This window comes from Salvelinus alpinus, chromosome 21, assembly GCF_045679555.1.
Source record: "Salvelinus alpinus chromosome 21, SLU_Salpinus.1, whole genome shotgun sequence".
Taxonomy (NCBI): domain Eukaryota; kingdom Metazoa; phylum Chordata; class Actinopteri; order Salmoniformes; family Salmonidae; genus Salvelinus; species Salvelinus alpinus.
Window position 1 is genome coordinate 47,242,979 of NC_092106.1, and position 12,639 is coordinate 47,255,617.

The following is a 12,639-nucleotide window of genomic DNA, read 5'->3' on the forward strand; positions in this document are numbered from 1 at the left end:
ATGATGGATGGCGCTAAATACAGGGAAATTCTTGAGGGAAACCTGTTTCAGTCTTCCAGAGATTTGAGACTGGAGCAGAGGTTCACCTTCCAGCAGGACAATGACCCTAAGCATACTGCTAAAGCAGCACTCGGGTGGTTTAACCTCTCTAGGCTAGATGGGACGCTACCGTCCCATCTGACCAACATCCGGTGAAATGGCAGAGTGCCAAATTCAAATTAAATTACTATAAATATTAAACTTTCATGAAATCACACATGTAATACACCAAATTAAAGCTACACTTGTTGTTAATCCAGCCAACGCGTCAGATCTCAAAAAGGCTTTAGGGCGAAAGCAAACCATGCTATTATCTGAGGATAGCACCCCATCAAACAAACACAGACAATCATATTTCAAACCCGCCTGGCGCGACACGAAACTCAGAAATAAAGATATAATTCATGCCTTACCTTTGACGAGCTTCTTCTGTTGGCACTCCATTATGTCCATTAAACATCACAAATGGTCCTTTTGTTCGATTAATTCCGTCGTTATATATCCAAAATGTCAATGATTTGGCGCGTTTGATCCAGAAAAACACCGGTTCCAACTCGCGCAACATGACTACAAAATATCTCATAAGTTACCTGTAATCTTTGTCCAAACATTTCTAACAACTTTCCTAATACAACTTTAGGTATTTTTTAACGTAAATAATTGCTAAAATTTAAGACGGGATAAACTGTGTTCAATACCAGAGGAAAACAAAGTGGAGCGTGCTTTCAGGTCACTCGCCTCTAACAAACAGCACACTTCACTTGACCCTCGTTCTGAACAGGGCTACTTCTTCATTTCTCAAAGGAAAAACATCAACCAATTTCTAAAGACTGTTGACATCTAGCGGAAGCGATAGGAACTGCAAGCAAGTGCCTTAGAATTCTAGATTCCCATTGAAAACCATTGAAAAGAGAGTGACCTCAAAAACAAAATCCTGGATGGTTTGTCCTCGGGGTTTCGCCTGCCAAATAAGTTCTGTTATTCTCAGACATCATTCAAACAGTTTTAGAAACTTCAGTGTTTTCTATCCAAATCTACTAATAATATGCATATCCTAGCTTCTGGGCCTTAGTAGCAGGCAGTTTACTTTGGGCACGCTTTTCATCCGGACGTGAAAATACTGCCCCCTATGCCAAAGAAGTTAAGTGGAAACATTTAAATGTCTTGGAATGGCCTAGTCAAAGCCCAGACTTCAATCCAATTGAGAATCTGTGGTATGACTTAAATATTGCTGGCCACCAGCGGAACCCATTCAACTTGAAGGAGCTGGAGCAGTTTTGCCTTTGAAGAATGAATAACAATCCCAGTAGCTAGATGTGCTAAGCTTATAGAGACATACCCCAAGAGACTTGCAGCTGTAATTGCTGCAATAGGTGGCTCTACAAAGTATTGACTTTGGGGGGTGAAAAGTGGTAGGCATGTTGTGTAAATCAAATGATACAAACCCCCCCAAAAAATCTATTTTAATTCCAGGTTGTAAGGCAACAAAATAGGGGAAATGCCAATGGGGTGAATACTTTCTGAAGCCACTGTAGGTAAATAGTCCTACATTAGGGTATAATGACTCTATGACTTAATCCCTCCAGAAGGGCATCTTCTGAGGCTGAGGGGTTATTTTCTGAAGGCGCATGGTGCTGTGGTGCTGCATGGAGATCACGAGCTCTTCATCTGGGCAGCAGTGTCGCGATGGAGGGAATACCCTATACGGAGACTACCTAACACGGAACCCAAACCGGCTGCGCGCATGCTCCATCATGCATATATTTATTTTGTCCCCCCACACCAAACGCGATCACGACACACAGGTTAAAATTTCAAAACAAACTCTTGAAACAATTGTATTAATTTGGGGACAGGTCGAAAAGCATTTAACATTTATGGCAATTTAGCTAGTTAGCTTGGACTTGCTAGCTAATTTGTCCTATTTAGCTAGCTTGTTGTTGCTAGCTAATTTGTCCTGGGATATAAACATTGAGTTGTTATTTTACCTGAAATGTACAAGGTCCTCTACTCCGCCAATTAATAAATTAATCCACACATAAAACGGTCGACTGAATCGTTTCTAGTCATCTCTGTTCCTTCCAGGCTTTTTCTTCTCTTGACTTTATATTGCAATTGGCAACTTTAAAATAATTATGTGCATTGCCGCCACTGACCTCGTTCGTCTTTCAGTCACCCACGTGGGTATAACCCATGAGGAGATGGCACGTGGTTACCTACTTCTATAAACCAATGAGGAGATGACTTTAAGCGCGATCTGCGTCAGAAATAGAACTGATTTCTATTTTAGCCCTTGGCAAAGCAGACGCTCGTTAACGCGCACGAGTAGTGTGGGTGCAATAATTGAATAACATAGATTTCTAAATTTATTTTGCAACGCTAGCGTCGTGTGCGTGAGCGGAGTGGTCAGCCTGTAAGACTACCGCAGCAGAGTTATTGTAACGTGTGGGAATAAGCATATGCCAGACTTAGCCTACGTTTAACCATGTTCATGACCCGATTCATATAAATCATGTCAAAAAAATGTACATTCATATTGACCCGTCCTACAGAATATGCTTTGGCAAGATTGAGTGATGAAATAAATATGCAAAAATATACAAACAAAAAAAATATTTTGAGTGTCAAAGACTCCATTGGTCATACATAATTCATAGATTCACCAAACAGCTATTATTATGTTTCATTATTCCTGGTAGATACTACTGGTTATGAATCATTATTCCTGGTAGATACTACTGGTTATGACTGCAGACAGAGCCCAGTTATTTAACTAGGCAAGTCAGATAAGAACAAATTCTTATTTACAATGACGGCCTACCCCGGCCAAACCCGGTCGATGCTGGGCCAATTGTGCACCGCCCTATAGGACTCCCAATTACGGCCGGATGTTCGATTCCAGCCTGGAATCGAACCAGGGACTGTAGTGACGCCTCTTGCACTGAGATGCAGTGCCTTAGACCACGGCGCCACTCGGGAGCCCATGCAGGATACCTCTTTCCGGGTTTCCCTGACTTTTTTTTTTTATTCTGTTATAATTGTTCATGTAGCACTCCTCATAGGCCGCGTCTCTAAAGGGTATTATGGTACGTCAGAACTGCAACAAGATTTGTTCAAGCCTAAAATGTTAGTCTATAACGGAACATGGCATTTGTATGTTCACAGGTGAAATTGTACGTTTCATGTTTCACGCATGGCTTTTCTTACGATCCTAACAATATGTACGTTCAACCTTTTGGCAGGTATCTCGCTCCATACACTGCTCTCTTAGCCTGTTGATAGGTGGGGGGTTGCTACAGTACCATTTTGTCACCCCTCTCTCGCCCCTTCCCTCCCTCCCCAGCCCTGTTGTCAGACCTCTGTTTTGGAGATGGTAGCAGGGTCTCTTTCTCTAGGCACAAGGAGGACATAACCCACACTGACAGCTCTCCATGACTGCTCCATTCCAGCCTTCTGCAAAACAGGACAGAGACAGGGAGGGGACAGAGGGGATTATGGGAGGAAGAAAGAGACCCTATGAATACATCCCTTTTTGTTTGCAGATCTGAAGGAACTGGATAAGGTCTTCCAATGATTTTAGAGGAGATTCAGCCATACTGTTAATCCCTATTGAGTTCTCTCTCAGACCTGCCAACAGTGAGGGTGGTGAGGGGCTAGAGGTTTCCTTCTGACTGGGCTTGTTGACTGCAGTGTGCTCCCTCAGTGTTTATTAATCCTGGCCCTGGGGACTCACAGGGGGGCCCTAGCACTACACCTCATTCCACTATTCAGCTCATCATCATGTCATTAAAAAGTGCTAGAGCAAAAACACAAATGTGCAGCCCTTTGGTTCCCAAGGACCAGGATTAAGAAACACTTAATTAAAGGGATACTTTGGGATTTTGGCAACTTCCCCAGAGTCAGATAAACTCATGCTTACCATTTTTGTCTCTGTGTCCAGTATGAGGTAATTTAACGAGTTTTAGCGTAATGACTGAAAGTCTATGGGTATGTACTGGCATGCATACCGTACTGACCTACTGTCTGCTCCTGCCTTGCGTTTTCTCTCTCCCTCAGCAGATGGCACTCCCAGCCAGACCTCAGCCAGCTGCAGCCCTGCCCCAGCAGAGGGCACTCCCTGCCAGACCTCAGCCAGCTGCAGCCCTGCCCCAGCAGAGGGCACTCCCAGCCAGACCTCAGCCAGCTGCAGCCCTGCCCCAGCAGAGGGCACTCCCAGCCAGACCTCAGCCAGCTGCAGCCCTCCTCCAGAGTCTCCACTGAGCTCTGCTGAGGAGTCACTCAATGGTTTAGGGGGGGACCGGGACCCTCTGGCCCCCCAGGCCCCGTCTCTGGAGCCCCCATCTGGTGAGCCCTCAGGGGGAGAGTCCCAGCCCGGTACGCCCCTGCCCCTCCCCGGCCCCATCACAGGCCTCAGCATCCAGGAGACCATAGCCATGTCTCCAGAGCTGGACACGTACGTCCTCACCAAGAAGGTCAAGGAGGTGCTGACTGATAACAACCTTGGTGAGACTCAGACTTTTACGATACCTTCAGTCTCTATCTGTTTTCTCCTTCCTCTTCTCTCTCTTCCCTTCTTTATTCTCTCTCCTCACCTATTTCCTGTTCCACTTATAGTTTCACCCCATCTCACTTTAGATTCATCTCCAGATACAAGCTCTCCCAATTCACGGTAGTCTATCCAGTCCTCCAGCCTGACCCACTCTCTCTCTACTCTCTCTCCCCCCAGGGCAGCGTCTGTTTGGGGAGAGTATCCTGGGTCTGACCCAGGGCTCGGTGTCTGACCTGCTGGCTCGGCCCAAGCCCTGGCACAAGCTCAGTCTGAAGGGACGTGAGCCATTCGTCCGTATGCAGTTCTGGCTGCAGGACCCACACAAAGTGGAGAAACTGATGGACATGAAACGCCTGGAGAAGAAAGGTAACGGTCTCTCTCTCTCTCTGCATTCTGTCTCTCTCACACACAGACCAAACACACCCCGGTGATGTTAGTACCGATTATGGACACGAATAATAATTAGCTTTATTGGATGTGACATCAGGTGGCCCTCCACGGGCCTGCTTACAGTCATCATCATCTTCATCAATTATAAACAGCAGCAGTCAGCGATTACTATCATTTTTCCTCACCTTTTAAAAAAATGTAACCTTTATTTAACTAGACAAGTCCGTTAAGAACAAATTCTAATTTACAATGACGGCCTACCCCGGCCAAACCCGGACGACGCTGAGCCAATTGTGCGTCGCCCTATGGGACTCCCAATCACGGCCGGTTGTGATACAGCCTGGAATTGAACCAGGGTGTCTGTAGTGACGCCTTTAGCACTGAGATGCAGTGCCTTAGACCGCTGTGCCACTCGGAGCCCCTTACTGCACTGATCCATTCATCCGCTGCTTCCTGGTTCCATTCATCCGCTGCTTCCTGGTTCCATTCATCCGCTGCTTCCTGGTTCCATTCATCCGCTGCTTCCTGGTTCCATTCATCCGCTGCTTCCTGGTTCCATTCATCCGCTGCTTCCTGGTTCCATTCATCCGCTGCTTCCTGGTGCCATTCATCCGCTGCTTCCTGGTGCCATTCATCCGCTGCTTCCTGGTGCCATTCATCCGCTGCTTCCTGGTGCCATTCATCCGCTGCTTCCTGGTGCCATTCATCCGCTGCTTCCTGGTGCCATTCATCCGCTGCTTCCTGGTTCCATTCATCCACTGCTTCCTGTTTTACACATTAGTCATTCTCTTCCTAGTGAGACTTAAAGGTAGACTCAGCGAGATGCCGTTGCGTGCAAGAAATATACACATAGAGGATACATTTCTGTAACCGATGCTATACTTCTCTGCTGCTTTCGCCCCGTAGACACCACATTGTATCAATGTGAAGCGTGCACGGATACTCTGTGTGAGAGAAAAGTATTTCATCACGCTCATCTAAATATCTGCAGTGCTATTCGTTTGCGACATCATCTCGCTGAGTCTTTTTTGCATTGATTTGATTTAGCTTACATTTCTATCAGAGTAGAAAGAACATCTCTGTTTCTCTCTCGGCTGTACTGAAGATGGATGGCTAGAACGCCATGGACGTCAGCGGTTTGGTCTTTATTTAGGGTTAAAATACACAAAGTGGCTGGTGTTTTCAGAAGGCAGTATGTGGCCAGCAGGCCTGGCTTCCCCTATCCTGGGTACCAGTCTGTTTCTGGCCTATTTAATATAGCCTGGGTACCAGTCTGTTTCTGGTCTCTTTAATATAGTCTGGATACCAGTCTGTTTCTGGTCACTTTAATATAGCCTGGGTACCAGTCTGTTTCTGGTCTCTTTTAATATAGTCTGGGTACCAGTCTGTTTCTGGTCTCTTTTAATATAGCCTGGGTACCAGTCTGTTTCTGGTCTCTTTTAATATAGCCTGGGTACCAGTCTGTTTCTGGTCTCTTTTAATATAGCCTGGGTACCAGTCTGTTTCTGGTCTCTTTTAATATAGCCTGGGTACCAGTCTGTTTCTGGTCTCTAGACAACTCCTTATGGAATTTTCATGTGAAACATGATTTGCTTGACAATGACAATGGAGCAGGCAAAAGTACCAACGCTACTGGGACCAGGCTACTGCTACTGGGGCCAGGTCTAGCTACCCCAACTGTCTCTGTGCAGGCGGTTAGTGACCACTGAGCGTGCCCACAGCAGGCCTGGAGGGGAGAGGCTGAACCACATGTTGGAGGTCACTGAGTGCAGGATGAAGTTGGCCCGAGTCAGAGGTCAGAATAGAGCTGTGGGAGTGGACCTGACCAATAGCAGAGCTGGGAGGAAAAGCAGACAAACCATGAGTTGACCCTGTGTAGTGTGTCACTTTGAAGACACAGATACATGTACATGGCCTTGTAGGCTTGTGCTGTATTTGGGTTTCTCTTCTCTTTTATTGGATCAGTGTGTACTGTACTGTAGGAGATTAGAGAAGGCCAAATCCATGCTGTCATTTGCACATTAAGCCTGTGGTGTTTTCAGAGGCTGACTCTGTCCTTGTATTGCTACAGTTAGACATTACCACCCCCTAGTGGTTGGTGGTACCAGTACACTGTGTGCTTATCTACAACGATATCTCATCCTTTCCCTGTCTCTCCCCAGCCTACCTGAAGAGGCGCCACAGTTCTCTGAGTGACGGCCATTCTGTGGACGGTGGCCTGGCAGGGCCAGACTTCCTCCAGAGCGCCAGCCCCCAGCACCAGCAGCCTCCTCAGCTGTACCAGAAGAAGATTCGGGTGGTTCTGGGTCCAGAGGAGAAGGAGGCTCTGAAGAGGGCTTACCAGGAGAAACCCTACCCCTCCCCCAAAACCATCGAGGAGCTGGCCTCCCAGCTTAACCTGAAAACCAGCACTGTTATCAACTGGTTCCACAACTACAGGTCAGTTACTGCACTATCAGGCTTAGGGTGCGGGATCAGGGCTCTAAAGTACAACGCATTTGGTTTGTCCCGTGTGGCTCAGTTGGTAGAGCATGGCGCTTGCAATGCCAGGGTTGTGGGTTCGATTCCCATGGGGGACCAGCACAAAAAAAGTCTGAAAATGTATGCACTCATGCACTGATGTGGATAAGAGCATCTGCTAAATGACTCAAATGTTTAGCTGTGCAGCCAGGGGTTTTATTGTGCGACTAGGAAAATAAACTCCCAGATAATAATTGTTTGTAATGATAAGGCGTCGCTGTACCGTTGTTGCCGAATGCCCGATAGAAAAAAAGCGAGTGCAGATTCAACGTTTGCAGCATTACCACGGCGACAATGGCTTGTGTGCAGCCCAACCAGGCCTGAAGACCTGACCCGTATTACCGGAGATAAATTGTTATCTTCCTAAAGTGGATCGCCGGGACTGCATTTTACATTCATAAAACCATGTCGTGGGCTGTTCTAAAACGACTTGCACGTCGTTAATCATTTGTTTACACTTTTCTCAGTCAGATTGCCAGATTAAATAAAGTAAATAAAAGGTAAGTTAATTAAGAACAAATTCTTATTGACAATGAGGGCCTACCAAAAGGCAGTTGGCCTCCTGCAGGGATGGGGCTGGGATTAAAAATGTAGGACACAACATACATCACAACAAGAGAGACTCCACAACACTACATAAAGAGAGACTCCACAACACTACATAAAGAGAGACCACAACACTACATAGACACCACAACACTACATAGACACCACAACACTACATAGACACCACAACACTACATAGAGACACCACAACACTACATAAAGAGACACTACATAAAGAGACACTACATAAAGAGACACTACATAAAGAGACACTACAACACTACATAGACTCCACAACACTACATAGACTCCACAACACTACATAGAGACATCACCACTGCATAGAGACTCCACAACACTACATAAAGAGAGACACCACAACACTACATAAAGAGAGACACCACAACACTACATAAAGAGAGACACCACAACACTACATAAAGAGAGACACCACAACACTACAGAGACTCCACAACACTACATAGAGACACCACAACACTACATAGAGACTCCACAACACTACATAGAGACTCCACAACACTACATAGAGACTCCACAACACTACATAGAGACTCCACAACACTACATAGAGACTCCACAACACTACATAGAGACACCACAACACTACATCGAGACACCACAACACTACATAGACACCACAACACTACATAGAGACACCACAACACTACATAGAGACACCACAACACTACATAGAGACACCGCACCACTACATAGAGACACTGCAACACTACATAGAGACACCACAACACTACATAGAGACTCCACAACACTACATAGACTCCACAACACTACATAAAGATAGACACCACCACTGCATAGAGACTCCACAACACTACATAGAGACACCACAACACTACATAGAGACACCACAACACTACATAGAGACTCCACAACACTACATAAAGAGAGACTCCACAACACTACATAAAGAGAGACCACAACACTACATCGAGACACCACAACACTACATAGACACCACAACACTACATAGAGACACCACAACACTACATAGAGACACCACAACACTACATAAAGAGACACTACATAAAGAGACACTACAACACTACATAGACTCCACAACACTACATAGACTCCACAACACTACATAGACTCCACAACACTACATAGAGACACCACCACTGCATAGAGACTCCACAACACTACATAAAGAGAGACACCACAACACTACATAAAGAGAGACACCACAACACTACATAAAGAGAGACTCCACAACACTACATAAAGAGAGACACCACAACACTACAGAGACTCCACAACACTACAGAGACTCCACAACACTACATAGAGACTCCACAACACTACATAGAGACTCCACAACACTACATAGAGACTCCACAACACTACATAGAGACTCCACAACACTACATAGAGACTCCACAACACTACATAGAGACTCCACAACACTACATAGAGACACCACAACACTACATAGAGACACCACAACACTACATAGAGACACCACAACACTACATCGAGACACCACAACACTACATAGAGACTCCACAACACTACATAGAGACACCACAACGCTACATAGAGACACCACAACACTACATAGAGACTCCACAACACTACATAGAGACTCCACAACACTACATAAAGAGAGACTCCGCAACACTACATAAAGAGACTCCACAACACTACATAAAGAGAGACACCACAACACTACATAGAGACTCCACAACACAACATAAAGAGAGACACTACAACACTACATAGAGACACCACAACACTACATAGAGACTCCACAACACTACATAAAGAGAGACACTACATAGAGACTCCAACACTACATAGACACCACAACACTACATAAAGAGAGACACCACAACACTACATAAAGAGACACCACAACACTACATAGACACCACAACACTACATAGACTCCACAACACTACATAGACTCCACAACACTACATAGACTCCACAACACTACATAGACTCCACAACACTACATAGAGACTCCACAACACTACATAAAGAGAGACACCACAACACTACATAGAGACTCCACGACACTACATAGAGACACCACATCACTACATAGAGACACCCCTACACTACATAGAGACAACACTACATAGAGACACCACAACACTACATATTTACATTTACATTTAAGTCATGTAGCAGACGCTCTTATCCAGAGCGACTTACAAATTGGTGCATTCACCTTATGATATCCAGTGGAACAACCACTTTACAATAGTGCATCTAACTCTTTTAAGGGGGGGGGGGGGGGGGGGGGGGGTTAGAAGGATTACTTTATCCTATCCTAGGTATTCCTTAAAGAGGTGGGGTTTCAGGTGTCTCCGGAAGGTGGTGATTGACTCCGCTGACCTGGCGTCGTGAGGGAGTTTGTTCCACCATTGGGGTGCCAGAGCAGCGAACAGTTTTGACTGGGCTGAGCGGGAACTGTACTTCCTCAGAGGTAGGGAGGCGAGCAGGCCAGAGGTGGATGACCGCAGTGCCCTTGTTTGGGTGTAGGGCCTGATCAGAGCCTGAAGGTACGGAGGTGCCGTTCCCCTCACAGCTCCGTAGGCAAGCACCATGGTCTTGTAGCGGATGCGAGCTTCAACTGGAAGCCAGTGGAGAGAGCGGAGGAGCGGGGTGACGTGAGAGAACTTGGGAAAGTTGAACACCAGACGGGCTGCGGCGTTCTGGATGAGTTGTAGGGGTTTAATGGCACAGGCAGGGAGCCCAGCCAACAGCGAGTTGCAGTAATCCAGACGGGAGATGACAAGTGCCTGGATTAGGACCTGCGCCGCTTCCTGCGTGAGGCAGGGTCGTACTCTGCGAATGTTGTAGAGCATGAACCTACAGGAACGGGTCACCGCCTTGATGTTAGTTGAGAACGACAGGGTGTTGTCCAGGATCACGCCAAGGTTCTTAGCACTCTGGGAGGAGGACACAATGGAGTTGTCAACCGTGATGGCGAGATCATGGAACGGGCAGTCCTTCCCCGGGAGGAAGAGCAGCTCCGTCTTGCCGAGGTTCAGCTTGAGGTGGTGATCCGTCATCCACACTGATATGTCTGCCAGACATGCAGAGATGCGATTCACCACCTGGTTATCAGAGGGGGGAAAGGAGAAGATTAATTGTGTGTCGTCTGCATAGCAATGATAGGAGAGACCATGTGAGGATATGACAGAGCCAAGTGACTTGGTGTATAGCGAGAATAGGAGAGGGCCTAGAACAGAGCCCTGGGGGACACCAGTGGTGAGAGCACGTGGTGCGGAGACAGATTCTCGCCACGCCACCTGGTAGGAGCGACCTGTCAGGTAGGACGCAATCCAAGCGTGGACCTTGCCGGAGATGCCCAGCTCGGAGAGGGTGGAGAGGAGGATCTGATGGTTCACAGTATCAAAGGCAGCCGATAGGTCTAGAAGGATGAGAGCAGAGGAGAGAGAGTTAGCTTTAGCAGTGCGGAGCGCCTCCGTGACACAGAGAAGAGCAGTCTCAGTTGAATGACTAGTCTTGAAACCTGACTGATTTGGATCAAGAAGGTCATTCTGAGAGAGATAGCAGGAGAGCTGGCCAAGGACGGCACGTTCAAGAGTTTTGGAGAGAAAAGAAAGAAGGGATACTGGTCTGTAGTTATTGACATCGGAGGGATCGAGTGTAGGTTTTTTCAGAAGGGGTGCAACTCTCGCTCTCTTGAAGACGGAAGGGACGTAGCCAGCGGTCAAGGATGAGTTGATGAGCGAGGTGAGGTAAGGGAGAAGGTCTCCGGAAATGGTCTGGAGAAGAGAGGAGGGGATAGGGTCAAGCGGGCAGGTTGTTGGGCGGCCGGCCGTCACAAGACGCGAGATTTCATCTGGAGAGAGAGGGGAGAAAGAGGTCAAAGCACAGGGTAGGGCAGTGTGAGCAGAACCAGCGGTGTCGTTTGACTTAGCAAACGAGGATCGGATGTCGTCGACCTTCTTTTCAAAATGGTTGACGAAGTCATCCGCAGAGAGGGAGGAGGGGGGAGGAGGAGGATTCAGGAGGGAGGAGAAGGTGGCAAAGAGCTTCCTAGGGTTAGAGGCAGATGCTTGGAATTTAGAGTGGTAGAAATTGGCTTTAGCAGCAGAGACAGAAGAGGAGAATGTAGAGAGGAGGGAGTGAAAGGATGCCAGGTCCACAGGGAGGCGAGTTTTCCTCCATTTCCGCTCGGCTGCCCGGAGCCCTGTTCTGTGAGCTCGCAATGAGTCGTCGAGCCACGGAGCAGGAGGGGAGGACCGAGCCGGCCTGGAGGATAGGGGACATAGAGAGTCAAACGACTCAATGGAGGAACGTAGCTGAGCTGTGTATGCAACTGGTTCACCTCTGATGCTCACTGGCAATGTGTATTGAAAGAGATTTCTGAATGTTCTTTGCCCAGCATACACCCCTCCAGCCAGACATGCTTTACTCATTTGCTGGATACAGAGTTCAACAGAGTTCAAGTGAAGGTCAAGCAAATCATAGAGAAAGCAGACTGTATTGCAATCATCTCTGATGGGTACATAGACACCACAACACTACATAGACACCACAACACTACATAGACTCCACAACACTACATAAAGAGA

At 47.0% G+C, this 12,639-nt stretch overlaps 1 protein-coding gene across 8 annotated transcripts in view; it reads left to right on the forward strand.

Annotated features, from left to right (window-relative positions):
• The window catches only part of cux1b (cut-like homeobox 1b), a 171,585-nt gene that overhangs the window by 124,233 nt on the left and 34,713 nt on the right, over positions 1-12,639 (forward strand). For 5 of the 8 annotated variants that reach the window (XM_071358036.1, XM_071358037.1, XM_071358040.1 and 2 more), the window contains 3 exons: positions 4,096-4,542; positions 4,766-4,954; positions 7,141-7,417. The exons of 1 other annotated variant lie outside the window; for it this stretch is intronic. In XM_071358036.1, coding sequence (XP_071214137.1) covers positions 4,096-4,542; positions 4,766-4,954; positions 7,141-7,417 — 913 coding nt within the window. The remainder of the gene's footprint in view (positions 1-4,095; positions 4,543-4,765; positions 4,955-7,140; positions 7,418-12,639) is intronic. 2 more of the 8 variants (XM_071358038.1, XM_071358041.1) reach the window with 2 other exon arrangements.